The sequence below is a fragment of the Chiloscyllium punctatum genome, chromosome 15, assembly GCF_047496795.1.
Source record: "Chiloscyllium punctatum isolate Juve2018m chromosome 15, sChiPun1.3, whole genome shotgun sequence".
NCBI lineage: Eukaryota > Metazoa > Chordata > Chondrichthyes > Orectolobiformes > Hemiscylliidae > Chiloscyllium > Chiloscyllium punctatum.
This window is the reverse complement of record NC_092753.1, coordinates 16608002-16635926: the sequence shown is the minus strand read 5'-3', so window position 1 is coordinate 16635926 and position 27925 is coordinate 16608002. Positions and strand designations below refer to the sequence as shown.

General features: G+C 50.0%; 1 protein-coding gene across 1 annotated transcript in view; it reads left to right on the top strand.

Moving 5' to 3' along the window:
- Window positions 1-1279: 1279 nt before the first annotated feature.
- Window positions 1280-27925, top strand: part of LOC140486082 (uncharacterized) — an 87322-nt gene continuing 60676 nt past the window's right edge. Inside the window, exons 1-2 of the mRNA XM_072584725.1 lie at window positions 1280-1470; window positions 11051-11147. Of these exons, the coding sequence (XP_072440826.1) occupies window positions 1358-1470; window positions 11051-11147 (210 nt within the window). The 5' untranslated portion in view covers window positions 1280-1357. The remainder of the gene's footprint in view (window positions 1471-11050; window positions 11148-27925) is intronic.

Genomic DNA, 27925 nt, shown 5'->3' with positions numbered 1-27925 from the left:
GCATGTTCATTCCCACCTCAACACCTTAAATTCCCTTATCAGAACTTCATTCCCACTTCTAGCCATCATGGGGGGCATGGATAGGGTGAATAGACCTTTTCCCAGGGTAGGGGAGTGCAAAACTAGAGGGCATAAGGTTTAGGGTGAGAGGGGAAAGATTTAAAAGGGACTCAACTCTTTCACGCAGAGGGTGGTGCGTGTGTGGAATGAGCTGCCAGAGGAAGTGGTGGAGGCTGGTACAATCACAGCTTTTAAAAGGCATCTGGGTGGGTATAAGAATAGGAAGGGATTAGTGGGACATGGGCTAAATAGTGGCAAACGGGCCTAGGTCAGATTGGGATGTTTGGTCGCCGTGGACAGGGTGGACTGAAGGGTCTGTTTCTCTTTTGTGTGATTCAATGACTCTATGTTGTGAGAGTTGGTCCGAGAGTTGGCATCTGGTGAGGCTGGTGGTTTCCCGATGCCAACTTCTGTTAACAACGGGTCGAGGAGGTAGGGGTGGGGTGGTCATGGAGCATGTTGGCAGGAGGGGGACAAGAAACAGCATTAACAATGGCGTAGACAAAGGTGTGTGTGAGAGAGAGAGAGAGACTGACTTGTGCATTGGGGATTAGCACTATCTAGTTTCCTGGGGATCTAGGGGAGAGTTACAAGTGACGTAGCAATGAGACAAGTTGACGAGATGCAAATTTGTGGAAATAACATGACCCCTGCTCAATGTCCAGATTCCAAAGTCTGCATTGGAGGCTTGAGGGGAAAGTTGCTAACATTCCTCTGGATGTCATGACTCAGACAAAATCCATTCTGTGTGTATCTTCTCACCTACTCCCCCTATCTTTCACAGCAGGAGAGTGGAAAATTGTAAATTATAAATTGTGCAGTGAGGTTTTGACAAAAGGGGAAGCGGTGACATCCCATAATAATCGCTGGAAAAGCTAAAATATCGATGGGAGCGACCGGGTGCGTGCTGTGTGTGAAACAGTGAGCAAGCCAGACACTGCTCAATCCCGCTGCATTCACCTGAGGGTTAAAAATGGATCCGTAATCCTGCTTCAACGTGTTTTTCGAGCAAAACTGGCAGTGCAATAGGTCATCTGAAACTTTTGGTAAAAGAAACTTCAAAAGCAGAAGTGAAATCCCATGACTTCAGATGAGCCCCATATCACATGGGGGAGGGAGGTTGCAGGCGGGAGTTCTGGATAAAAGGCAAGACTTTTGCTGTTGGGCCAGTCAGACAGAGGCTGGTGAGGCTGAAGGGTGGGTGAGAGTGCCGCGGAGGGAGGCGACCTTGTCAGCCTCACTGAGCGAAGGGAATTCCTGGCTTTGTGCGCTGGAGACCTCCTCCCGCTGGACGAAGATGTCGCATTACCTGAAAGGAGGGGTTGTCATCGGGCACCAAATGCTGGAAGGGAAGCATCATTACGAAGTGCAGGATGTCCTCCACTACAAGAGTGCCCATTCCCTGTTCAGGTATGAGCCATTCCCTCACCTTCCAGACTGACCACCAAGGCAAAGGAGGGCAAGGGAGAGTTTGATTCTCCTGGGATGGTTTGACTGGTGTGATAAGTGCTTCTCTATTTAAAACATGAGATGCTGCTTCTGTAAGTCACCTGCACTGAAGCAGTGGATTTGACCTGTCGTTAAAATCTACACCCGTGGAATATATTCATCCAAACAGTAAAGCCCATGTGTGGGAACGCGTTAAAATGATCACTTATTTTGAAATGAGGTGATGTATTTTAATGACCGTAGACTGGAGAAATATCTCAGACTGACGGCAGCAACGGAAAACGCTGGATAAGCTCAGCAGGTCTGGCAGCACGTGTGGAGAGAAATCAGAGTTAACGCTTCTGGTCGAGTCAGGAAAGGTCGCCAGACCCGAAACGTTAAGTGTGATTTCTCCCCACAGACTGGGGGGGGGGGGTGGCACGGTGACTCAGTGGTTAGCACGGCTGCCTCACAGCACCAGGGTCCCAGGTTCAATTCCAGCCTCGGGTGACTGTCTGTGTGGAGTTTGCACATTCTCCCCGTGTCTGCGTGGGTTTCCTCCGGGTGCTCTGGTTTCCTCCCACAGTCCAAAGATGTGCAGGTTAGGTGAATTGGCCGCAGTGTTAGCTGCATAAGTCAGAGGGAAATGGGTCTGGGTGGGTTACACTTCGGAGGGTCAGTGTGGACTTGTTGGGCCGAAGGGCCTGTTTCCACACTATAGGGAATCTAATCGTGCTTCCAGACCCGCTGAGCTTTTCCAGCAAATTTCATGGCAGATTTACAACATCTGCAGTTCTTTCAGCTATAATCCCAAATTTAAAACAGTCTCTCTGGCAAAGACGACGAATTTTTTTTAAAAAAAATGCATTTTACGAACAAAAGGGCAGACGCAATTTCATGCGGATTGGATTGGTAACTCGATTTGGCTTTGGTCCTGATCCTGGCCTTTGCACATTCCCCAGAGCACCAAGCCTCATCCCAAAACCCAGAAGCATGGAGATAACTACTGAGCTTTCCTGGTCGCAACCTCACCCGAGAGTGGGTTTGAACCCAACCCAAACGCAGTCACCAACACAAGGCTGTCATTACCCTCACGACAAAAAGACCCAGCGTGAAGCTGTGCTATCCTATCGAAAGTAGGCAAGTGTGGCAATTGGGATGACAGGGAGGGTCTGTTTTCTGTCCAGCTGACCATTAACAGAAAGATTGACAGGTGCCACAAAGCTCTTTCCTGGAGAAAGTTGAGTGCATCATAATCTGCAAAGGAAGACTATGGACAGAGTAACGGGAAGGTGTTTGGACGTTGCTCGTGATGTGAGATGGCCTCCATCGCTACCGTAACAACGGTGCGATTCTCAGTCTCCTTTGGTCGCCATGGTATGTTATCATTGATTCCGCAGTCTTGGCAGCTAACTGGAGTCTGTTAGCCCTGGGGTTGTCCTGCTGTTTACCGTCATCAAAGGCTTTCCATCCTTCCTGAGGCGTGGCTCTCAGAATCGGTGACATATTCCCAGCAAAGGTCGAACCAGAGATTTGTGAAGGTTTGCATCTTTGTCTACAGCTGGAAAAGACACAGCAAAAGGGTTTGTAGCTGAACAGGACAACAGCTAATAGTTTCACGGGGGATGTTAGTTGATGTTCAAGGTTGGTTAATGTCGTTAAAAATACACAACAATTGACCATTGCTTGATTTAAAGATGAATCAATGTTCGTAGGTTTTCATCTATTATCAGTTACTTCAACCAGTTGCCTTCAATGGTGTCACCATATCTTGGACAAAGTTAAAAATCACACAACATCAGGTTCCTGATGATGGGCCTATGCCCAAAATGATGCTTTTCCTGCTCCTCGGATGCTGCCTGACCTGCTGTGCTTTTCCAGCGACACATTCTCGACTCTGATCTCCAGTCCTCACTAACACCAAGTCATAGTCCAACAGATTTATTTGGAAGTACACGCTTTCATCTTAGATAGGATTAGATGCATCTTAGATTGGATTCCCTACAGTGTGGAAACAGGCCCTTCGGCCCAACCAATCCACACCGACCCTCCAAAGAGCAACCCACCCAGACCCATTACCCTACATTCACCCCTGACTAATGCACCTAACACTACAGTGTAATTGAGCATGGCCAATTCACCTGACCTGCACATCTGTGGACTGTGGGAGGAAACCGGAGCACCCGGAGGAAACCCACGCAGACACGGGGAGAATGTGCAAACTCCGCACAGACAGTCACCTGAGGCTGGAATTGAACCCGGGTCTCTGGTGCTGTGAGGCAGCAGTGCTAACCACTGAGCCACCGTGCACTGCTCCTTCGATAGGGAAAAGAATTGTCTTACTTGCATGAGAGTAATATCTGGTTCTTTGGGCAAGGGTTTGAACCAATCTGGCAAGGGGCATGCATCAGAATGATGCTCAACGTAGAGAAATGTGGCACACCATGCCCAGAGAGGAACAGTGTGCACAGTTACCGGGCAAAGCTAAGAGACTGGCACTGAGTCAAAATGGTCAGAGTGCTCAATGTAGACATGATGGGCCGAATGGCCTCTTTCTGCACCGTACCAATTTGGTGATCCCATGACTGTGACAGAGTGGACCAGAAGTAGGAGGCAACAGGAAGGGAAAGGAGGACTTTTTCACGCACCTCAAGCAGCACTTGGAGTGTACGTGCATAAGGGGTTGAGTAAAGTTAAGAAGCTTGTTGAGTTATAGGTACAAGTCACCACTTGTAATAGGAATATCATGGCAGTAACAGAGATCTGCCACAGACTACAGCAGAAAGGAGAGCTTAAACATTCAACCTGATCAAAGACAAGGTCAAGAAAGTGACGGCATTATGTTGATTCAGAGACAGAATCCATTTTGTTTCGAATAAGGAACAGAACTGGATGTTCGTTGTCGGACATCGGGTGGTGGAGAAAGATAGACTCTGGTGCCAATGGGAATGTCAATTATATTAATACAGACTGATACATGCTCAGGGAGGAACCTTGGAAATTACACTGAGGGTGTGGAGTTTCTGAACTGCTTATATGGCAATGTTCTGGACAGAAGGTGGAACTAGGTCCAGTTCTGGGGAATGAAGTGGGATAGTCAAGCCTGTTTTCACTGGGAAGGGGAATCCAGATGTTAATAGGGTTTCGAACAGTTACGGAAATGGACAAGGTAAAATCAGCTCAAGGAGGGCGAATTTCAGTGAGTCCAGCCCAGAGAAAACAGAGACAAAGATTATCAGGGTAAAGCAGTGTCTGAGTCATGGGATAGAGTAGGAAGTTTTAAAGAGGGACCATTTAAATAATTGGCGGCTATCAAAGGAGAAAACTAGATTCCATCCCTGATGAAATACAACATGGATGGCTATGGGAAGGCTAGAAATATCAAAGAATTTGACCAAAATCTTTTTGACTCTTCCTTGAATACATGGCTATCCATTGGTGTTCACAGGGCTTGGTAATTGGAGCACCGTTATCGCTGATATCGACAAATGCTTAGACCCGGGTGTGCGGAGCTTCACTTTCAAGATGAGAAGTGATGTGGATATTGGAAACATAGCAAATTATTATGGAGTGTAGTAATGCAATTCACAAGATGATCGACAGGAATGAGGAAGGAAGTGATGCTACATTTCGAGAAAGCAATGACCAGACCACATTCGGAGAATTGCGTTCAGCTCTGGGCACCTTATTTAAGGAAGGATTTGATTTGATTTGATTTATTTACTGCGATGTGTATTTTGTTGCACAATTACCATGAAAAGTGTTGTATGGAGTCGGTGTGGTGTTTGCACCTTCTCCTTGTGTCTGGATGGGTTTCCTTCGGCTGCTCCGGTTTCCTCCCACAGTCCAAAGATGTGTAGGTTAGGGTGGATTGGCCATGCTAAATTGCCCCATAGTGCCCAGGGATGTGCAGGTTAGGGTGGATTGGCCATGCTAAATTGCCCCATAGTGCCCAGGGATGTGCAGGTTAGGGTGGATTGGCTGTGCTAAATTGCCCCATAGTGCCCAGGGATGTGTAGGTTAGGGTGAATTGGCCATGCTAAATTGCCCCATAGTGCCCAGGGATGTGCAGGTTAGGGTGGATTGGCCATGCTAAATTGCCCCATAGTGCCCAGGGATGTGCAGGTTAGGGTGGATTGGCCATGCTAAATTGTCCCATAGTGCCCAGGGATGTGCAGGTTAGGGTGGATTGGCCATGCTAAATTGCCCCATAGTGCCCAGGGATGTGCAGGTTAGGGTGAATTGGCCATGCTAAATTGCCCCATAGCGTCCAGGGATGTGTAGGTTAGGGTGAATTGGCCATGCTAAATTGTCCCATCGTGCCCAGGGATGTGCAGGTTAGGGTGGATTGGCCATGCTAAATTGCCCCATAGTGCCCAGGGATGTGCAGGTTAGGGTGGATTGGCCATGCTAAATTGCCCCATAGTGCCCAGGGATGTGTAGGTTAGGGTGAATTGGCCATGCTAAATTGCCCCATAGTGCCCAGGGATGTGCAGGTTAGGGTGGATTGGCTGTGCTAAATCGCCCCATAGCGTCCAGGGATGTGTAGGTTAGGGTGAATTGGCCATGCTAAATTGCCCCATAGTGCCCAGGGATGTGCAGGTTAGGGTGGATTGGCCATGCTAAATTGCCCCATATTGCCCAGGGATGTGCAGGTTAGGGTGGATTGGCTGTGCTAAATTGCCCCATAGTATCCAGGGATGTGCAGGTTAGGGTGGATTGGCTGTGCTAAATTGCCCCATAGTGCCCAGGGATGTGCAGGTTAGGGTGGATTGGCTGTGCTAAATTGCCCCATAGTGCCCAGGGATGTGCAGGTTAGGTACATTAGTCAGGGGGAAATGTGGAGTAATAGGGTTGGGGAATGGGTCTGGGTGGGTTACTCTTTGGAGGGTCTGTGTGGACTTGTTGGGCTGAAGGGCCTGTTTCCACACTGTAGGGAGTCTATGATGTGATGATTCTATAGTATCGCCATTCTCTGGCATCATTCCAAAGCACAGAAAAATAAACCAAAACATAAAGGTAGAAAAATCAAGAAATAAAGAAAAAGTGCTCAACTTTACAGTCCTTCTTGTTAAATGCTCTGCCGTGGGCCAGGTGGCCGGGCTTAAGTCCCCATCGCCATGCCACCGCTGGAACAAAGGTCATCACTCTTCGGTGATCTCGGCCTACACAATGCCCTCACCAGATCTTGGCAAAGCAGATGCCACTTGCCATTGGGTATTGCATCAGCTACTGGGCCTATTTGAGTCCATGCTTCTGGGTCTACTCAAGCCTGTACTGCTGGGCCTACTCGAGTCCACGCTTTTGGGCCTACTCAAGTCTGTACTGCTGGGCCTACTCGAGTCCATGTTTTTGGGCCTACTCAAGTCTGCACTGCTGGGCCTACTCAAGTCCATGCTACTGGGCCTACTTAAGTCTGTACTGCTGGGCCTACTCGAGTCAACGCTTTTGGGCCTACTCAAGTCTGCACTGCTGGGTCTATTCAAGTCTGCTTTGCTAGGCCTACTCAAGTCTGTACTGCTCAAGTCCACACTTTTGGGCCTACTGAAGTCTGCACTGCTCGAGTCCACGCTTCTGGGCCTACTCAAGTCTGCACTGCTGGGCTTATTCGAGTCCATGCTTCTGGGCCTATTCAAGTCTGCACTGCTGGGCCTACTCAAATCACAGCCTACTTGCTGTGACCTCTTTAACAAGAGGTAAGTAAAGTAAAAGAGGAAAGAAAAAGAAAAAAAAATAATTAGAAGTGAAAAGAAAAATGAATGGAGCATTTGAGCCCTGGGTTCAGGAGCCCTACTCCTCCACCATCTTACTGAATGGTGTTAAAGGATGTTAAAGACCTGATGAGAGTGCAAGGGAGATTTACTGAAACAATAGCAGGAATGAAGGATCTTGGATAAGAGGAAAGATTAGAGAGATTGGGCTTGTTCTCCTTGGAGCAGAGATTAAAATGTGGCCTCTTTAAGGTGTTCAAAATAATGAACAATTTTGATAGATTAAGGAAGGATATTCTATCCACTAGTTGGTACGTCAGTAGCTAGGGGTCACAAATTCAAGACTGTCAGCAAGACAGCTAGGAATGAACTGAGGGGAAACTTCTTTGCTCCGAGAGTTGTTAGGATGTGTCACTCACTGCCTGGGAGATTGGTGAAGGCAGATTCCACAGGAGGCTTCAAAAGACGGCTGGAGATATAATTGAAAATGCTGAAGTTAGAGGGCTTTGGAGATAGGAATGGAGAATGGGGCTAGTTGGGTGCCATTAGTGGGTTGTCACTGGTCACAGCCCATTTGTGTGGAGGTTGGCGTAAACCATGAGAGAAGGTGTTCACAGCCGAAACTGTCTCACCTCGATAGTGGGCCTAGAAGGCTGTAGAACTCCTGAGTGGAAAATGAGGTGCTGTTCTTCCAGTTTGCGTTGAGCTTCGCTGGAGCACTGCAGCAAGCCTGAGACAAAGATGTTGGCCAGGGAGCAGAGTAGGGTGTTAAAGTGGCAGGCAACTGGAAGAACCACTTGCTTACTGTACCTTGTGGGAATAAAGCCAAAAACTTAACCCTACACACAGACTTGAGTAGGCCTAGAAGCATGGACTTGAGTAGGCCCAGCAGTGCAGACTTGAGTAGGCCCAGCAGTGCAGACTTGAGTAGGCCCAGAAGCATGGACTCGAGCAGTGCAGACTTGCATAGGCCCAGCAGTGCAGACTTCAGTAGGCCCAAAAGTGCGAACTCAAGTAGGCCCAGCAGTGCAGATTTGAGTAGGCCCAGTAGCATGGACTTGAGTAGGCCCAGCAGTGCAGATTTGAGTAGGCCCAGAAGCATGAACTTGAGTAGGTCCAGCAGTGCAAACTTGGGTAGGCCCAGTAGCATGGACTTGAGTAGGCCCAGCAGTGCAGATTTGAGTAGGCCCAGAAGCATGAACTTGAGTAGGCCCAGCAGTGCAAACTTGAGTAGGCCCAGCAGTGCAGACTTCAGTAGGCCCAGAAGTGTGAACTCAAGTAGGCCCAGCAGTACAGATTTGAGTAGGCCCAGAAGCATGGACTTGTGTAGGCCCAGCAGTGCAGACCTGAGTAGGCCCAATAGCATGGGCTCGAATAGGCCCAGCAGTGCAGTCTTGGGTAGGCCCAGAAGCATGGACTTGAGTAGGCCCAGCAGTGCAGTCTTGGGTAGGCCCAGAAGCATGGACTTGAGTAGGCCCAGCAGTGCAGTCTTGGGTAGGCCCAGAAGCATGGACTTGAGTAGGCCCAGCAGTGCAGACCTGAGTAGGCCCAATAGCATGGGCTCGAGTAGGCCCAGCAGTGCAGACTTGAGTAGGCCCAGCAGTGCAGTCTTGGGTAGGCCCAGAAGCATGGACTTGAGTAGGCCCAGTAGTGCAGACTTGAGTAGGCCCAGTAGCATGGACTTGAGTACGCCCAGCAGCTGAAGCAATACACAACGGCGTACTCCAGTCAGAGCATCTGTGTCTGTGTCATTCTGTATTCTTTGCGAATTTGCTTTACTCTGGGATTCATTCTACTGCTAAAGCAAATACATTGCTTAAAACATATCGCAGGACTGCTTGTATCACTGGGTTGTACAATGGCAGTAGGTAAAACTCCATGAACTATAGATTGAACAAATATCTGCTCACCCAACACTCGCCCCCTGACTCTGTCACCGTTCACTGAACATGTGGAGAATCTGAGCGACGAGAGACCTGAAAGGTCCAGGACGTTGCTCATTGTCGAAAAGGTTGCAAGGAGGCAATAGGGGAGCCGAGTTAGCAAGGTAGTGGAGAAAGGAAGATTCCTGTGGGGTTCTTCTGGATAAATAGATAGTGGGCAATATAATGACTGGAACATTGCTCAATGAAAATTCCGAATGTTCTTCCTCAGATTTCCTCTTGCCTCACAGTAATGGCTTCGATAAACTAACCAGCATGAACCATGTCCTGTGGTATTATCTGTTGGACATAAACAATAGAGATAGCAGGGCAGCCATGATGATACACTGGCAAATCAGGCTAACGAGCTCGCTCCTGTGCCTAATTCTTTATGTACCAGCAGGAGGCGCTGGGGGCACGAGCTGTGTGCTCTTCTGCCAGATGGTGTGTTAATAATTGTCAATTAATTTAAAATTCTCAGCCACATTTTCAAAGCCCTCAATATCTTCCCAGCCCCCACTCCTTTTCTTTGTAATCTGCTCCAACCTTGCTAGATATCCGCATCCCTTCAATGCAGCTTTATTGTGGCAGAAACTTAAATACAGGGATCGGCCATCTGGTCATTCCACATCACAGCATAGTGTGGAAGGAGGCCATTCATTCCACCCAGTCCATACCAACTCTCCGAAGAGCACCCCACACCGAGCCCCACCCCTCTACTGCATCCTTGTACTTCCCAGGGTGAATTTACCTTATCTGCACGTCCCCGGGCACTATGGGCAATTGAGCACGGCCAGGTCACCTAACCTGCACTTTGGACAATGGAAGGAAACCCACGCAGACACAGGGAGAATGTACAGACTCCATACAGACAGTTGTCCGAGGGTGGAGTCAAACCCAGGTCCCTGATGCTATGAGGCAGCAGTGCTAACCACTGATCCACCGTGCTGTACACAGCCCATTGTGCTATAACACCGTCACTCCATTCTTGTGCGATCCCGTGGAACAGCAGCACCCTTTAAACCTATGGGACAAGAACCACGTTCTACCAATACAAGTAAGGAGGGTTCGCGTTCCACAAATGATGGTTTAAATTCTTCAATCGCCTGATGGCCAACTTGTGTTGAACAAACACGTGTTAGAGTCGAACCACCATCTCGAAGCCATATTCCTCACCTGATATTTGAGCTTTCTTTAATTGAACCATTGTTATTGGGATGCGTTTAGTGAAGGTTGAAGTCCAGATGTCCATGCATCTTCCAGAGAACTCATTTCCTCTTCCTTGTTTTTGAAGCTTTGATACGGACAAGCGAGAAGCACTGTATCCACTGTAGGCCATTCATTCTCTCAAAGTGAACCATCAAACTTCAGCAAACGATCTGCATTCTGGACGGCACCCGTTTGCTGAGCCTTCACCCCGTTCATTCAGTGGCTTGTGTTCTTTCTCAACAGGCGACTGAGAAGCTAAAGCTCCTGCTGCAGACCTCCCACCAGCCCAAGTGGCAGCGATAACCCACCTTTTTGTTTCATACTGGATTAGTGGTGCTGGAAGAGCACAGCAGTTCAGGCAGCATCCAACGAGCAGCGAAATCGACGTTTCGGGCAAAAGCCTTCCTGGGCTTTTGCCCGAAACGTCGATTTCGCTGCTCGTTGGATGCTGCCTGAACTGCTGTGCTCTTCCAGCACCACTAATCCAGTATTTGCTTTCCAGCATCTGCAGTCATTGTTTTTACCTCACCTTTTTGTTTCAGCCCAGCTTTGCTGGTTTAGCTGACGATACGGGTAGTGTGCAGTGGACCCCAGCTCCCGGACAGTCCAGGTTGTCATGCGATCGTGCACCCCTGAAGAACCGGTCTGTTCTCTTCATATTCTGAAAACTTAATTTGTTACTCAATATGAAGCTGCATTGATTGTGTCGTTGTGTTTTAGGAGGGGCGACTGTTTGCTGCAGGTGAATGACAAAAAGGCATCTGAATTCCCACCGGAGATCCTAGCTGAGTTACTCCGGGACAACTCCACACAGCTGGTGAGTAACAAAATAGGGAACGCCATTCAACTGGGAGTAACAAAAAGAGAAACTCCACACAACTGGGAGAGGCGCAGGTAGATAGGATAGTGAAGAAGGCGTTTGGTATGCTTTCCTTTATTAGTCAGAGTATTGAGTGCAGGAGTTGGGAGGTCATGTTGTGGCTGTACAGGACATTGGTTAGGCCACTGTTGGAATATTGCATGCAATTCTGGTCTCCTTCCTATCGGAAAGATGTTGTGAAACTTGAAAGGATTCAGAAAAAATTTACAAGGATGTTGCCAGGGTTGGAGGATTTGAGCTACAGGGAGAGGCTGAACAGGCTGGGGCTGTTTTCCCTGGAGCGTCGGAGGCTGAGGGGTGACCTTATAGAGGTTTACAAAATTATGAGGGGCATGGATAGGGTAAATAGACAAAATCTTTTCCCTTGGGGTGGGGGAAGTCCAGAACTAGAGGGCATAGGTTTAGGGTGAGAGGGGAAAGATATAAAAGGGACTTAAGGGGCACCACATGCTGAGAGTAACAGACAGAAACACAGGGGAGCAACACATACTGTCGGTTACAGAGAGAGAGGGGAACACCGCACGCTGAGATTAACAGACAGAGTGAAAGGGGAACACCACACATTGAGAGTAACAGACAGAGAGAGAGGGGATCACCACACACTGAGAGTAACAGACAGAGTGAAAGGGGAACACCACACGCTGAGAGTAACAGACAGAGAGGGGAACACCACACACTGAGAGTAACAGGCAGAGAGAGAGGGGAACACCACAAGCTGAGAGTAACAGACAGAGGTGAACACTACACACAGAGAGTAACGGAAAGAGAGAGGGGGACACCACACACGGAGAGTAACAGGCAGAGAGAGAGAAACACCACATACCGAGAGTAACAGGCAGAGAGAGGGCAACACCACACGCTGAGAGTAACAGACACAGAGAGAGGGCAACACCACAAGCTGAGAGTAACGGACACAGAGAGAGGGCAACACCACAAGCTGAGAGTAACAGACATTGAGAGAGGGGATCACCACACACTGAGAGTAACAGACACAGAGAGAGGGGATCACCACACACTGAGAGTAACAGACACAGAGAGAGGGCAACACCACAAGCTGAGAGTAACAGACACAGAGAGAGGGCAACACCACACGCTGAGAGTAACAGACAGAGAGAAGGGTCACCATACCCTGAGAGTAACAGACAGGGAGAGAGAAACACCACAAGGTGAGAGTAACAGGCAGAGAAAGAGGGGAACACCACACGCTGAAAGTAATAGAAAGAGAGAGAGGGGAACACCCCACGCTGAGAGTAACAGAGATAGAGGGGGGAACACCACACACTGAGAGTAACAGACAGAGAGAGGGGAATACCACAGTCTGAGAGTAACAGACAGTGAGAGAGGGGATCACCACATAATGCGTGTAACACACAGAGAGGGGAAAACCACACACTGAGAGTAACAAACAGATTGAGGGAAACAACATGCGCTGAGAGTAACAAGCAGAGAGAGGGAAACAGCACACACTGAGAGTATGAGACAGAGAGAGGGGAACACCATACTCTGAGAGTAACAGACAGAGAGAAGAGAAGACCACACACTGAGAGTAACAGGCAGAGAGAGAGTGGAACACCACACACTGAGAGTAACAGAGAGAGAGAGGGGAAAACCACACACTGAGAGTAACAGACAGAGTGAGAGAGGAACAACACATGCTGAGAGTAACAGACAGAGAGAGGGGAACACTGGATTAGTGGTGCTGGAAGAGCACAGCAGTTCAGGCAGCATCCAACGAGCAGCGAAATCGACGTTTCGGGCAAAAGCCCTTCATCAGGAATAAAGGCAGTGAGCCTGAAGCATGGAGAGATAAGCTAGAGGAGGGTGGGGGTGGGGAGAAAGCAGCATAGTGTACAATGGGTGAGTGGGGGAGGGGATGAAGGTGATAGGTCAGGGAGGAGAGGGTGGAGTGGATAGATGGAAAAGAAGATAGGCAGGTAGGACAAGTCAAGGAGACAGTTACTGAGCTGGAAGTTTGAAACTAGGGTGAGGTGGGGGAAGGGGAAATGAGGAAGCTGTTGAAGTCCACATTGATGCCCTGGGGTTGAAGTGTTCCGAGGCGGAAGATGAGGCGTTCTTCCTCCAGGCGTCTGGTGGTGAGGGAGCGGCGGTGAAGGAGGCCCAGGACCTCCATGTCCTCGGCAGAGTGGGAGGGGGAGTTGAAATGTTGGGCCACGGGGCGGTTTGGTTGATTGGTGCGGGTGTCTCGGAGATGTTCCCTAAAGCGCTCTGCTAGGAGGCGCCCAGTCTCCCCAATGTAGAGGAGACTGCATCGGGAGCAATGGATACAATAAATGATATTGGTGGATGTGCAGGTGAAAGTTCCAATCAACAGCATCGTTGGATGCTGCCTGAACTGCTGTGCTCTTCCAGCACCACTAATCCAGTATTTGGTTTTCAGCATCTGCAGTCATTGTTTTTACCAGAGAGAGGGGAACACCAACACACTGAGAATAACAGACAGAGAGAGAGGGGAACACCACACGCTAAGAGAAACAGACAGAGAGAGAGGGGAACACCACATTCAGGGAGTAACAGACAGAGAGAGGGGAACACAAACACACTGTGAATAACAGATAGAGAGTCGGGAACACTACACACTGAGAGTAACAGAGAGAGAGAGGGGAACACCACACGCTGAGAGTAACAGAGAGAGAGGGGAACACCACACACTGAGAGTAACAGAGAGAGAGAGGGGAACACCACACGCTGAGAGTAACAGACAGAGAGAGGGGAACGCCACACACTGAGAGTAACAGAGAGAGAGGGAGGGGAACACCACACACTGAGAGTAACAGAGAGAGAGAGGGGAACACCACACGCTGAGAATAACAGACAGAGAGAGAGGGGAACATCACACGCTGAGAGTAACAGACAGAGAGAGAGGGGAACATCACACGCTGAGAGTAACAGACAGAGAGAGAGGGGAGCACCACACGCTGAGAGTAACAGACAGAGAGAGAGGGGAACACCACACGCTGAGAGTAACAGACAGAGGGGAACACTACACACAGAGAGTAACGGAAAGAGAGAGGGGGACACCACATACCGAGAGTAACAGGCAGAGAGAGAGGGGAACACCACACACTGAGAATAACAAACACAGAGAGAGGGCAACACCACACGCTGAGAATAACAGGCAGAGAGACAGGGGAATACCACGTACTGAGAGTAACAGACAGAGAGAGAGGGGAGCACCACACGCTGAGAGTAACAGACTGAGAGAGAGGGGAGCACCACGTGCTGAGAGTAACAGGCAGAGAGAGAGGAATATCACAAGCTGAGAGTAACAGACAGAGGGGAACACTACACACAGAGAGTAACAGAAAGAGAGAGGGGGACACCACACACAGAGAGTAACAGGCAGAGAGAGGGAAACACCACATACCGAGAGTAACAGGCAGAGAGAGGGAAACACCACACGCTGAGAGTAACAGACAGAGAGAGAGGGGAACACCACACACTGAGAGTAACAGACAGAGAGAGAGGGGAATACCACGTACTGAGAGTAACAGACAGTGAGAGAGGAACACCACACCCTGAAAGTAACAGACAGAGAGAGAGGGGAACACCACACACTGAGAATAACAGACAGAGAGAGAAAAATACCACACGCTGAGAGTAACAGACAGAGAGGGGAACACCACACACTGAGAGTAACAGAGAGGGAGAGGGGAACACCACACGTTGAGAGTAGCAGACAGAGAGAGAGGGGAACAACACAGTCTGAGAGTAGCAGACAGAGAGAGAGGGGAACACCACACACTGAGAATAACAGACAGAGAGAGAGGGGAACACCACACACTGGGAATAACAGACAGAGAGAGAAAAACACCACACGCTGAGAGTAACAGACAGAGAGGGGAACACCACACACTGAGAGTAACAGAGAGGGAGAGGGGAACAACACACACTGAGATTAACAGGCAGAGAGAGGGGAACACTAACACACTGGGAATAACAGACAGAGAGAGGGAAACACCACACGCTGAGAGTAACAGACAGGGAGAGAGGGGAACACCACACGCTGAGAGTAACAGACAGAGAGGGAGGGGAACACCACAGGCTGAGAGTAACAGACAGAGAGGGAGGGGAACACCACAGGCTGAGAGTAACAGACAGAGAGAGAGGGGAACACCACACGCTGAGAGTAACAGACAGAGTGAGGGGAACACCACGTACTGAGAATAACAGACAGCGAGTGGGGAACACCACAGGCTGAGAGTAACAAGCAGAGAGAGGGGAACACCACACACTGAGAGTAACAGGCAGAGAGAGAGGGGAACACCACACGCTGAGTAACAGACAGAGAGAGAGGGGAACACCACACGCTGAGTAACAGACAGAGAGAGAGGGGAACACCACACGCACAGTAACAGACAGAGGGGAACACCATATGCAGAGAAAAACAGACAGAGAGAGGGGAACACCACACGTTGAGAGTAACAGACAGAAAGAGAGGGGAACACCACACACTGAGAGTAACAGACAGAGAGAGAGGGGAATACCACGTACTGAGAGTAACAGACAGTGAGAGAGGAACACCACACCCTGAAAGTAACAGACAGAGAGAGAGGGGAACACCACACACTGAGAATAACAGACAGAGAGAGAAAAATACCACACGCTGAGAGTAACAGACAGAGAGGGGAACACCACACACTGAGAGTAACAGAGAGGGAGAGGGGAACACCACACGTTGAGAGTAGCAGACAGAGAGAGAGGGGAACAACACAGTCTGAGAGTAGCAGACAGAGAGAGAGGGGAACACCACACGCTGAGAGTAACAGACAGAGAGAGAGAGGAACACCACGCACTGAGAGTAACAAACAGAGAGAGAGGAACAATACACGCTGAGAGTAACAGACAGAGACAGGGGAACACCACATTTTGAGAGTTACAGACAGAGAGGGGGCATCACCACACCCTTAGTGTAACAGACAGAGAGAGGGGAACATTACACGCTGAGTGTAACAGACAGAGAGAGAGGGGAACACCACACACTGAGAGTAACAGATAGAGAGAGGGGAACACCACACACTGAGAGTAACAGACAGAGAGAGAGGGGAACACCGCACGCTGAGAGTAACTGAGATAGAAGGGGGAACACCACACACTGAGAGTAACAGACAGAGAGAGAGGGGAACGCCACACACTGAGAGTAACAGACAGAGAGAGAGGGGAACGCCACACACTGAGAGTAACAGACAGAGAGAGAGGGGAACACCGCACGCTGACGGTAACAGACAGAGAGGGGAACACCACACACTGAGAGTAACAGACATTGAGATAGGGTAACAGCACACACTGAGAGTTAAAGATAGAGAGAGGGGAACACCACACTCTGGGAGTTACAGATAGAGTGGGGAACACCACGTACTGAGAGTAACAGACAGAGAGAGGGGACCACCACACACTGTGTGTAACAGAGGGAGAGAGAGAGTAAAACCTCACACTGAGAGTAACAAACAGAGAGAGGGGAACAACACACACTGAGAGTAACAGACAGAGAGAGAGGGGAACACCATACGCTGATTAGTAACAGACAGAGAGAGAGGGGAACAGCACACACTGAGAGTAACAAACAGAGAGAGAGGAACAATACATGCTGAGAGTAACAGACAGAGACAGGGGAACACCACATTTTGAGAGTTACAGACAGAGAGGGGATCACCACACCCTTAGTGTAACAGACAGAGAGAGGGGAACATTACACGCTGAGAGTAACAGACAGAGAGAGAGGGGAACACCATACGCTGATTAGTAACAGACAGAGAGAGAGAGGAACACCACGCACTGAGAGTAACAAACAGAGAGAGAGGAACAATACATGCTGAGAGTAACAGACAGAGACAGGGGAACACCACATTTTGAGAGTTACAGACAGAGAGGGGATCACCACACCCTTAGTGTAACAGACAGAGAGAGGGGAACACCACACGCTGATTAGTAACAGACAGAGAGAGAGGGGAACACCACACGCTGATTAGTAACAGACAGAGAGAGAGGGGAACACCGCACGCTGAGTGTAACAGACAGAGAGAGGGGAACACCACACACTGAGAATAACAAACACAGAGAGAGGGCAACACCACACGCTGAGAATAACAGGCAGAGAGACAGGGGAATACCACGTACTGAGAGTAACAGACAGAGAGAGAAGGGAACACCACACGCTGAGAGTAACAGACAGAGAGAGAGGGGAACACCACACGCTGATTAGTAACAGACAGAGAGAGAGAGGAACACCACGCACTGAGAGTAACAAACAGAGAGAGAGGAACAATACACGCTGAGAGTAACAGACAGAGACAGGGGAACACCACATTTTGAGAGTTACAGACAGAGAGGGGATCACCACACCCTTAGTGTAACAGACAGAGAGAGGGGAACATTACACGCTGAGTGTAACAGACAGAGAGAGAGGGGAACGCCACACACTGAGAGTAACAGATAGAGAGAGGGGAACACCACACACTGAGAGTAACAGATAGAGAGAGAGGGGAACACCACACGCTAAGAGAAACAGACAGAGAGAGAGGGGAACACCACACACTGAGAGTAACAGACAGAGAGAGAGGGGAACACCGCACGCTGAGAGTAACTGAGATAGAAGGGGGAACACCACACACTGAGAGTAACAGGCAGAGAGAGAGTGGAACACCACACACTGAGAGTAACAGGCAGAGAGAGAGTGGAACACCACACACTGAGACTAACAGAGAGAGAGGGGACCACCACACACTGAGAGCAACCGAGAGAGAGAGAGGGGAAAACCACACACTGAGAGTAACAGACAGAGTGAGAGAGGAACAACACATGCTGAGAGTAACAGACAGAGAGAGGGGAACACTGGATTAGTGGTGCTGGAAGAGCACAGCAGTTCAGGCAGCATCCATCGAGCAGCGAAATCGACGTTTCGGGCAAAAGCCCTTCATCAGGAATAAAGGCAGTGAGCCTGAAGCATGGAGAGATAAGCTAGAGGAGGGTGGGGGTGGGGAGAAAGCAGCATAGTGTACAATGGGTGAGTGGGGGAGGGGATGAAGGTGATAGGTCAAGGAGGAGAGGGTGGAGTGGATAGGTGGAAAAGAAGATAGGCAGGTCGGACAAGTCCGGACAAGTCAAGGAGACAGTTACTGAGCTGGAAGTTTGGAACTAGGGTGAGGTGGGGGAAGGGGAAATGAGGAAGCTGTTGAAGACCACATTGATGCCCTGGGGTTGAAGTGTTCCGAGGCGGAAGATGAGGCGTTCTTCCTCCAGGCGTCTGGTGGTGAGGGAGCGGCAGTGAAGGAGGCCCAGGACCTCCATGTCCTCGGCAGAGTGGGAGGGGGAGTTGAAATGTTGGGCCACGGGGCGGTTTGGTTGATTGGTGCGGGTGTCTCGGAGATGTTCCCTAAAGCGGTCTGCTAGGCGGCACCCAGTCTCCCCAATGTAGAGGAGACTGCATCGGGAGCAACGGATACAATAAATGATATTGGTGGATGTGCAGGTGAAAGTTCCAATCAACAGCATCGTTGGATGCTGCCTGAACTGCTGTGCTCTTCCAGCACCACTAATCCAGTATTTGGTTTTCAGCATCTGCAGTCATTATTTTTACCAGAGAGAGGGGAACACCAACACACTGAGAATAACAGACAGAGAGAGAGGGGAACACCACACGCTAAGAGAAACAGACAGAGAGAGAGGGGAACACCACATTCAGGGAGTAACAGACAGAGAGAGGGGAACACAAACACACTGTGAATAACAGATAGAGAGTCGGGAACACTACACACTGAGAGTAACAGAGAGAGAGAGGGGAACATCACACGCTGAGAGTAACAGAGAGAGAGGGGAACACCACACACTGAGAGTAACAGAGAGAGAGAGGGGAACACCACACGCTGAGAGTAACAGACAGAGAGAGAGGGGAACACCACACGCTAAGAGAAACAGACAGAGAGAGAGGGGAACACCACATTCAGGGAGTAACAGACAGAGAGAGGGGAACACAAACACACTGTGAATAACAGATAGAGAGTCGGGAACACTACACACTGAGAGTAACAGAGAGAGAGAGGGGAACACCACACGCTGAGAGTAACAGAGAGAGAGGGGAACACCACACAATGAGAGTAACAGAGAGAGAGAGGGGAACACCACACGCTGAGAGTAACAGAGAGAGAGGGGAACGCCACACACTGAGAGTAACAGAGAGAGAGGGAGGGGAACACCACACACTGAGAGTAACAGAGAGAGAGAGGGGAACACCACACGCTGAGAATAACAGACAGAGAGAGAGGGGAACATCACACACTGAGAGTAACAGACAGAGAGAGAGGGGAGCACCACACGCTGAGAGTAACAGACTGAGAGAGAGGGGAACACCACACGCTGAGAGTAACAGGCAGAGAGAGAGGAACACCACAAGCTGAGAGTAACAGACAGAGAGAGAGGGGAGCACCACACGCTGAGAGTAACAGACTGAGAGAGAGGGGAACACCACACGCTGAGAGTAACAGGCAGAGAGAGAGGAACACCACACGCTGAGAGTAACAGACAGAGGGGAACACTACACACAGAGAGTAACGGAAAGAGAGAGGGGGACACCACACACAGAGAGTAACAGGCAGAGAGAGGGGAACACCACACACTGAGAGTAACAAACAGAGAGAGGGGAACACCACACGCTGAGAGTAACAAACAGAGAGAGGGGAACAATACACGCTGAGAGTAACAGGCAGAGACAGGGGAACACCACACGCTGAGAGTAATAGGCAGAGAGAGGGGAACACCACACACTGAGAGTAACAGACAGAGAGAGAGGGGAACACCACACGCTGATTAGTAACAGACAGAGAGAGAGAGGAACACCACGCACTGAGAGTAACAAACAGAGAGAGAGGAACAATACACGCTGAGAGTAACAGACAGAGACAGGGGAACACCACATTTTGAGAGTTACAGACAGAGAGGGGGCATCACCACACCCTTAGTGTAACAGACAGAGAGAGGGGAACATTACACGCTGAGTGTAACAGACAGAGAGAGAGGGGAACGCCACACACTGAGAGTAACAGACAGAGAGAGAGGGGAACACCACACACTGAGAGTAACAGATAGAGAGAGAGGGGAACGCCACACACTGAGAGTAACAGTCAGAGAGAGAGGGGAACACCACACACTGAGAGTAACAGATAGAGAGAGAGGGGAACGCCACACACTGAGAGTAACAGACAGAGAGAGAGGGGAACACCGCACGCTGAGAGTAACTGAGATAGAAGGGGGAACACCGCACGCTGAGAGTAACAGACAGAGAGAGGGGATCACCACACACTGAGAGTAACAGAGAGAGAGGGGAACACCACACACTGAGAGTAACAGAGAGAGAGAGGGGAACACCACACACTGAGAGTAACAGAGAGAGAGAGGGGAACACCTCACGCTGAGAGTAACAGAGAGAGAGGGGAACGCCACACACTGAGAGTAACAGAGAGAGAGAGGGGAACACCTCACGCTGAGAGTAACAGAGAGAGAGGGAGGGGAACGCCACACACTGAGAGTAACAGTCAGAGAGAGAGGGAAGCACCGCACACTGAGAGTAACAGACAGAGAGAGAGGGGAACAACACAGTCTGAGAGTAGCAGACAGAGAGAGAGGGGAACACCACATACTGAGAGTAACAGACATTGAGAGTGGGGAACAACACAGTCTGAGAGTAACAGACAGAGAGAGAGGGGAACAACACACACTGAGAATAACAGACAGAGAGAGAGGGGAACAACACGCGCTGAGAGTAACAAGCAGAGAGAGGAGAACACCACACATTGAGAGTAACAGACAGAGAGAGGGGAACACCACACACTGAGAGTAATAGGCAGAGAGAGGGGAACACCACACACTGAGAGTAACAGACAGAGAGAGGGGAACACTAACACACTGGGAATAACAGACAGAGAGAGGGGAACACCACACGCTGAGAGTAACAGACAGAGAGGGGAACACCACACACTGAGAGTAACAGACAGAGAGAGGGGAACAACACACACTGAGATTAACAGGCAGAGAGAGGGGAACACTAACACACTGGGAATAACAGACAGAGAGAGGGAAACACCACACGCTGAGAGTAACAGACAGGGAGAGAGGGGAACACCACACGCTGAGAGTAACAGACAGAGAGGGAGGGGAACACCACAGGCTGAGAGTAACAGACAGAGAGGGAGGGGAACACCACAGGCTGAGAGTAACAGACAGAGAGAGAGGGGAACACCACACGCTGAGAGTAACAGACAGAGTGAGGGGAACACCACGTACTGAGAATAACAGACAGCGAGTGGGGAACACCACAGGCTGAGAGTAACAAGCAGAGAGAGGGGAACACCACACACTGAGAGTAACAGGCAGAGAGAGAGGGGAACACCACACGCTGAGTAACAGACAGAGAGAGAGGGGAACACCGCACGCTGAGTAACAGACAGAGAGAGAGGGGAACACCACACGCACAGTAACAGACAGAGGGGAACACCATATGCAGAGAAAAACAGACAGAGAGAGGGGAACACCACACGTTGAGAGTAACAGACAGAAAGAGAGGGGAACACCACCCACTGATAGTAACAGACACAGAGAGAGGGGAACACCACATACTGAGAGTAACAGACAGAGAGAGAGGGGAACGCCACATACTGAGAGTAACAGATAGAGAGAGGGGAACACCACACACTGAGAGTAACAGTCAGAGAGAGAGGGGAACACCACACACTGAGAGTAACAGTCAGAGAGAGAGGGGAACACCACACACTGAGAGTAACAGACATTGAGATAGGGGAACAGCACACACTGAGAGTAACAGGCAGAGAGAGGGGAACACCAACACACTGAGAGTAATAAATAGAGAGAGGGGAACACCACACAATGAGAGTAACAGACAGAGAGAGAGGGGAACACCACACACTGAGAGTAACTGAGATAGAGGGGGGAACGCCACACACTGACGGTAACAGACAGAGAGAGGGGAATACCCCACGCTGAGAGTAACAGACAGAGTGAGATGAATACCACACACTGAGAGTAATCGACAGAGTGAGGGCCACACCACATACTGAGAGTAACAGACTGAGAGAGAGGGGAACACCACACGCTGAGAGTAACAGACAGAGAGAGAGAGGAACACCACGCACTGAGAGTAACAAACAGAGAGAGAGGAACAATACACGCTGAGAGTAACAGACAGAGACAGGGGAACACCACATTTTGAGAGTTACAGACAGAGAGGGGGCATCACCACACCCTTAGTGTAACAGACAGAGAGAGGGGAACATTACACGCTGAGTGTAACAGACAGAGAGAGAGGGGAACACCACACACTGAGAGTAACAGATAGAGAGAGGGGAACACCACACACTGAGAGTAACAGACAGAGAGAGAGGGGAACACCGCACGCTGAGAGTAACTGAGATAGAAGGGGGAACACCACACACTGAGAGTAACAGACAGAGAGAGAGGGGAACGCCACACACTGAGAGTAACAGACAGAGAGAGAGGGGAACGCCACACACTGAGAGTAACAGACAGAGAGAGAGGGGAACACCGCACGCTGACGGTAACAGACAGAGAGGGGAACACCACACACTGAGAGTAACAGACATTGAGATAGGGTAACAGCACACACTGAGAGTTAAAGATAGAGAGAGGGGAACACCACACTCTGGGAGTTACAGATAGAGTGGGGAACACCACGTACTGAGAGTAACAGACAGAGAGAGGGGACCACCACACACTGTGTGTAACAGAGGGAGAGAGAGAGTAAAACCTCACACTGAGAGTAACAAACAGAGAGAGGGGAACAACACACACTGAGAGTAACAGACAGAGAGAGAGGGGAACACCATACGCTGATTAGTAACAGACAGAGAGAGAGGGGAACAGCACACACTGAGAGTAACAAACAGAGAGAGAGGAACAATACATGCTGAGAGTAACAGACAGAGACAGGGGAACACCACATTTTGAGAGTTACAGACAGAGAGGGGATCACCACACCCTTAGTGTAACAGACAGAGAGAGGGGAACATTACACGCTGAGAGTAACAGACAGAGAGAGAGGGGAACACCATACGCTGATTAGTAACAGACAGAGAGAGAGAGGAACACCACGCACTGAGAGTAACAAACAGAGAGAGAGGAACAATACATGCTGAGAGTAACAGACAGAGACAGGGGAACACCACATTTTGAGAGTTACAGACAGAGAGGGGATCACCACACCCTTAGTGTAACAGGCAGAGAGAGGGGAACACCACACGCTGAGAGTAACAGACAGAGAGAGAGGGGAACACCACACACTGAGAGTAACAGATAGAGAGAGGGGAACACCACACGCTGATTAGTAACAGACAGAGAGAGAGGGGAACACCACACGCTGATTAGTAACAGACAGAGAGAGAGGGGAACACCGCACGCTGAGTGTAACAGACAGAGAGAGGGGAACACCACACACTGAGAATAACAAACACAGAGAGAGGGCAACACCACACGCTGAGAATAACAGGCAGAGAGACAGGGGAATACCACGTACTGAGAGTAACAGACAGAGAGAGAAGGGAACACCACACGCTGAGAGTAACAGACAGAGAGAGAGGGGAACACCACACGCTGATTAGTAACAGACAGAGAGAGAGAGGAACACCACGCACTGAGAGTAACAAACAGAGAGAGAGGAACAATACACGCTGAGAGTAACAGACAGAGACAGGGGAACACCACATTTTGAGAGTTACAGACAGAGAGGGGATCACCACACCCTTAGTGTAACAGACAGAGAGAGGGGAACATTACACGCTGAGTGTAACAGACAGAGAGAGAGGGGAACGCCACACACTGAGAGTAACAGATAGAGAGAGGGGAACACCACACACTGAGAGTAACAGATAGAGAGAGAGGGGAACACCACACGCTAAGAGAAACAGACAGAGAGAGAGGGGAACACCACACACTGAGAGTAACAGACAGAGAGAGAGGGGAACACCACACACTGAGAGTAACAGACAGAGAGAGAGGGGAACACCGCACGCTGAGAGTAACTGAGATAGAAGGGGGAACACCACACACTGAGAGTAACAGGCAGAGAGAGAGTGGAACACCACACACTGAGAGTAACAGGCAGAGAGAGAGTGGAACACCACACACTGAGACTAACAGAGAGAGAGGGGACCACCACACACTGAGAGCAACCGAGAGAGAGAGAGGGGAAAACCACACACTGAGAGTAACAGACAGAGTGAGAGAGGAACAACACATGCTGAGAGTAACAGACAGAGAGAGGGGAACACTGGATTAGTGGTGCTGGAAGAGCACAGCAGTTCAGGCAGCATCCATCGAGCAGCGAAATCGACGTTTCGGGCAAAAGCCCTTCATCAGGAATAAAGGCAGTGAGCCTGAAGCATGGAGAGATAAGCTAGAGGAGGGTGGGGGTGGGGAGAAAGCAGCATAGTGTACAATGGGTGAGTGGGGGAGGGGATGAAGGTGATAGGTCAAGGAGGAGAGGGTGGAGTGGATAGGTGGAAAAGAAGATAGGCAGGTCGGACAAGTCCGGACAAGTCAAGGAGACAGTTACTGAGCTGGAAGTTTGGAACTAGGGTGAGGTGGGGGAAGGGGAAATGAGGAAGCTGTTGAAGACCACATTGATGCCCTGGGGTTGAAGTGTTCCGAGGCGGAAGATGAGGCGTTCTTCCTCCAGGCGTCTGGTGGTGAGGGAGCGGCAGTGAAGGAGGCCCAGGACCTCCATGTCCTCGCTAGGAGGCGCCCAGTCTCCCCAATGTAGAGGAGACTGCATCGGGAGCAACGGATACAATAAATGATATTGGTGGATGTGCAGGTGAAAGTTCCAATCAACAGCATCGTTGGATGCTGCCTGAACTGCTGTGCTCTTCCAGCACCACTAATCCAGTATTTGGTTTTCAGCATCTGCAGTCATTATTTTTACCAGAGAGAGGGGAACACCAACACACTGAGAATAACAGACAGAGAGAGAGGGGAACACCACACGCTAAGAGAAACAGACAGAGAGAGAGGGGAACACCACATTCAGGGAGTAACAGACAGAGAGAGGGGAACACAAACACACTGTGAATAACAGATAGAGAGTCGGGAACACTACACACTGAGAGTAACAGAGAGAGAGAGGGGAACATCACACGCTGAGAGTAACAGAGAGAGAGGGGAACACCACACACTGAGAGTAACAGAGAGAGAGAGGGGAACACCACACGCTGAGAGTAACAGACAGAGAGAGAGGGGAACACCACACACTGAGAGTAACAGAGAGAGAGGGGAACACCACACAATGAGAGTAACAGAGAGAGAGAGGGGAACACCACACGCTGAGAGTAACAGAGAGAGAGGGGAACGCCACACACTGAGAGTAACAGAGAGAGAGGGAGGGGAACACCACACACTGAGAGTAACAGAGAGAGAGAGGGGAACACCACACGCTGAGAATAACAGACAGAGAGAGAGGGGAACATCACACACTGAGAGTAACAGACAGAGAGAGAGGGGAACACCACACGCTGATTAGTAACAGACAGAGAGAGAGGGGAACACCGCACGCTGAGTGTAACAGACAGAGAGAGGGGAACACCACACACTGAGAATAACAAACACAGAGAGAGGGCAACACCACACGCTGAGAATAACAGGCAGAGAGACAGGGGAATACCACGTACTGAGAGTAACAGACAGAGAGAGAAGGGAACACCACACGCTGAGAGTAACAGACAGAGAGAGAGGGGAACACCACACGCTGATTAGTAACAGACAGAGAGAGAGAGGAACACCACGCACTGAGAGTAACAAACAGAGAGAGAGGAACAATACACGCTGAGAGTAACAGACAGAGACAGGGGAACACCACATTTTGAGAGTTACAGACAGAGAGGGGATCACCACACCCTTAGTGTAACAGACAGAGAGAGGGGAACATTACACGCTGAGTGTAACAGACAGAGAGAGAGGGGAACGCCACACACTGAGAGTAACAGATAGAGAGAGGGGAACACCACACACTGAGAGTAACAGATAGAGAGAGAGGGGAACACCACACGCTAAGAGAAACAGACAGAGAGAGAGGGGAACACCACACACTGAGAGTAACAGACAGAGAGAGAGGGGAACACCACACACTGAGAGTAACAGACAGAGAGAGAGGGGAACACCGCACGCTGAGAGTAACTGAGATAGAAGGGGGAACACCACACACTGAGAGTAACAGGCAGAGAGAGAGTGGAACACCACACACTGAGAGTAACAGGCAGAGAGAGAGTGGAACACCACACACTGAGACTAACAGAGAGAGAGGGGACCACCACACACTGAGAGCAACCGAGAGAGAGAGAGGGGAAAACCACACACTGAGAGTAACAGACAGAGTGAGAGAGGAACAACACATGCTGAGAGTAACAGACAGAGAGAGGGGAACACTGGATTAGTGGTGCTGGAAGAGCACAGCAGTTCAGGCAGCATCCATCGAGCAGCGAAATCGACGTTTCGGGCAAAAGCCCTTCATCAGGAATAAAGGCAGTGAGCCTGAAGCATGGAGAGATAAGCTAGAGGAGGGTGGGGGTGGGGAGAAAGCAGCATAGTGTACAATGGGTGAGTGGGGGAGGGGATGAAGGTGATAGGTCAAGGAGGAGAGGGTGGAGTGGATAGGTGGAAAAGAAGATAGGCAGGTCGGACAAGTCCGGACAAGTCAAGGAGACAGTTACTGAGCTGGAAGTTTGGAACTAGGGTGAGGTGGGGGAAGGGGAAATGAGGAAGCTGTTGAAGACCACATTGATGCCCTGGGGTTGAAGTGTTCCGAGGCGGAAGATGAGGCGTTCTTCCTCCAGGCGTCTGGTGGTGAGGGAGCGGCAGTGAAGGAGGCCCAGGACCTCCATGTCCTCGCTAGGAGGCGCCCAGTCTCCCCAATGTAGAGGAGACTGCATCGGGAGCAACGGATACAATAAATGATATTGGTGGATGTGCAGGTGAAAGTTCCAATCAACAGCATCGTTGGATGCTGCCTGAACTGCTGTGCTCTTCCAGCACCACTAATCCAGTATTTGGTTTTCAGCATCTGCAGTCATTATTTTTACCAGAGAGAGGGGAACACCAACACACTGAGAATAACAGACAGAGAGAGAGGGGAACACCACACGCTAAGAGAAACAGACAGAGAGAGAGGGGAACACCACATTCAGGGAGTAACAGACAGAGAGAGGGGAACACAAACACACTGTGAATAACAGATAGAGAGTCGGGAACACTACACACTGAGAGTAACAGAGAGAGAGAGGGGAACATCACACGCTGAGAGTAACAGAGAGAGAGGGGAACACCACACACTGAGAGTAACAGAGAGAGAGAGGGGAACACCACACGCTGAGAGTAACAGACAGAGAGAGAGGGGAACACCACACACTGAGAGTAACAGAGAGAGAGGGGAACACCACACAATGAGAGTAACAGAGAGAGAGAGGGGAACACCACACGCTGAGAGTAACAGAGAGAGAGGGGAACGCCACACACTGAGAGTAACAGAGAGAGAGGGAGGGGAACACCACACACTGAGAGTAACAGAGAGAGAGAGGGGAACACCACACGCTGAGAATAACAGACAGAGAGAGAGGGGAACATCACACACTGAGAGTAACAGACTGAGAGAGAGGGGAACACCACACGCTGAGAGTAACAGGCAG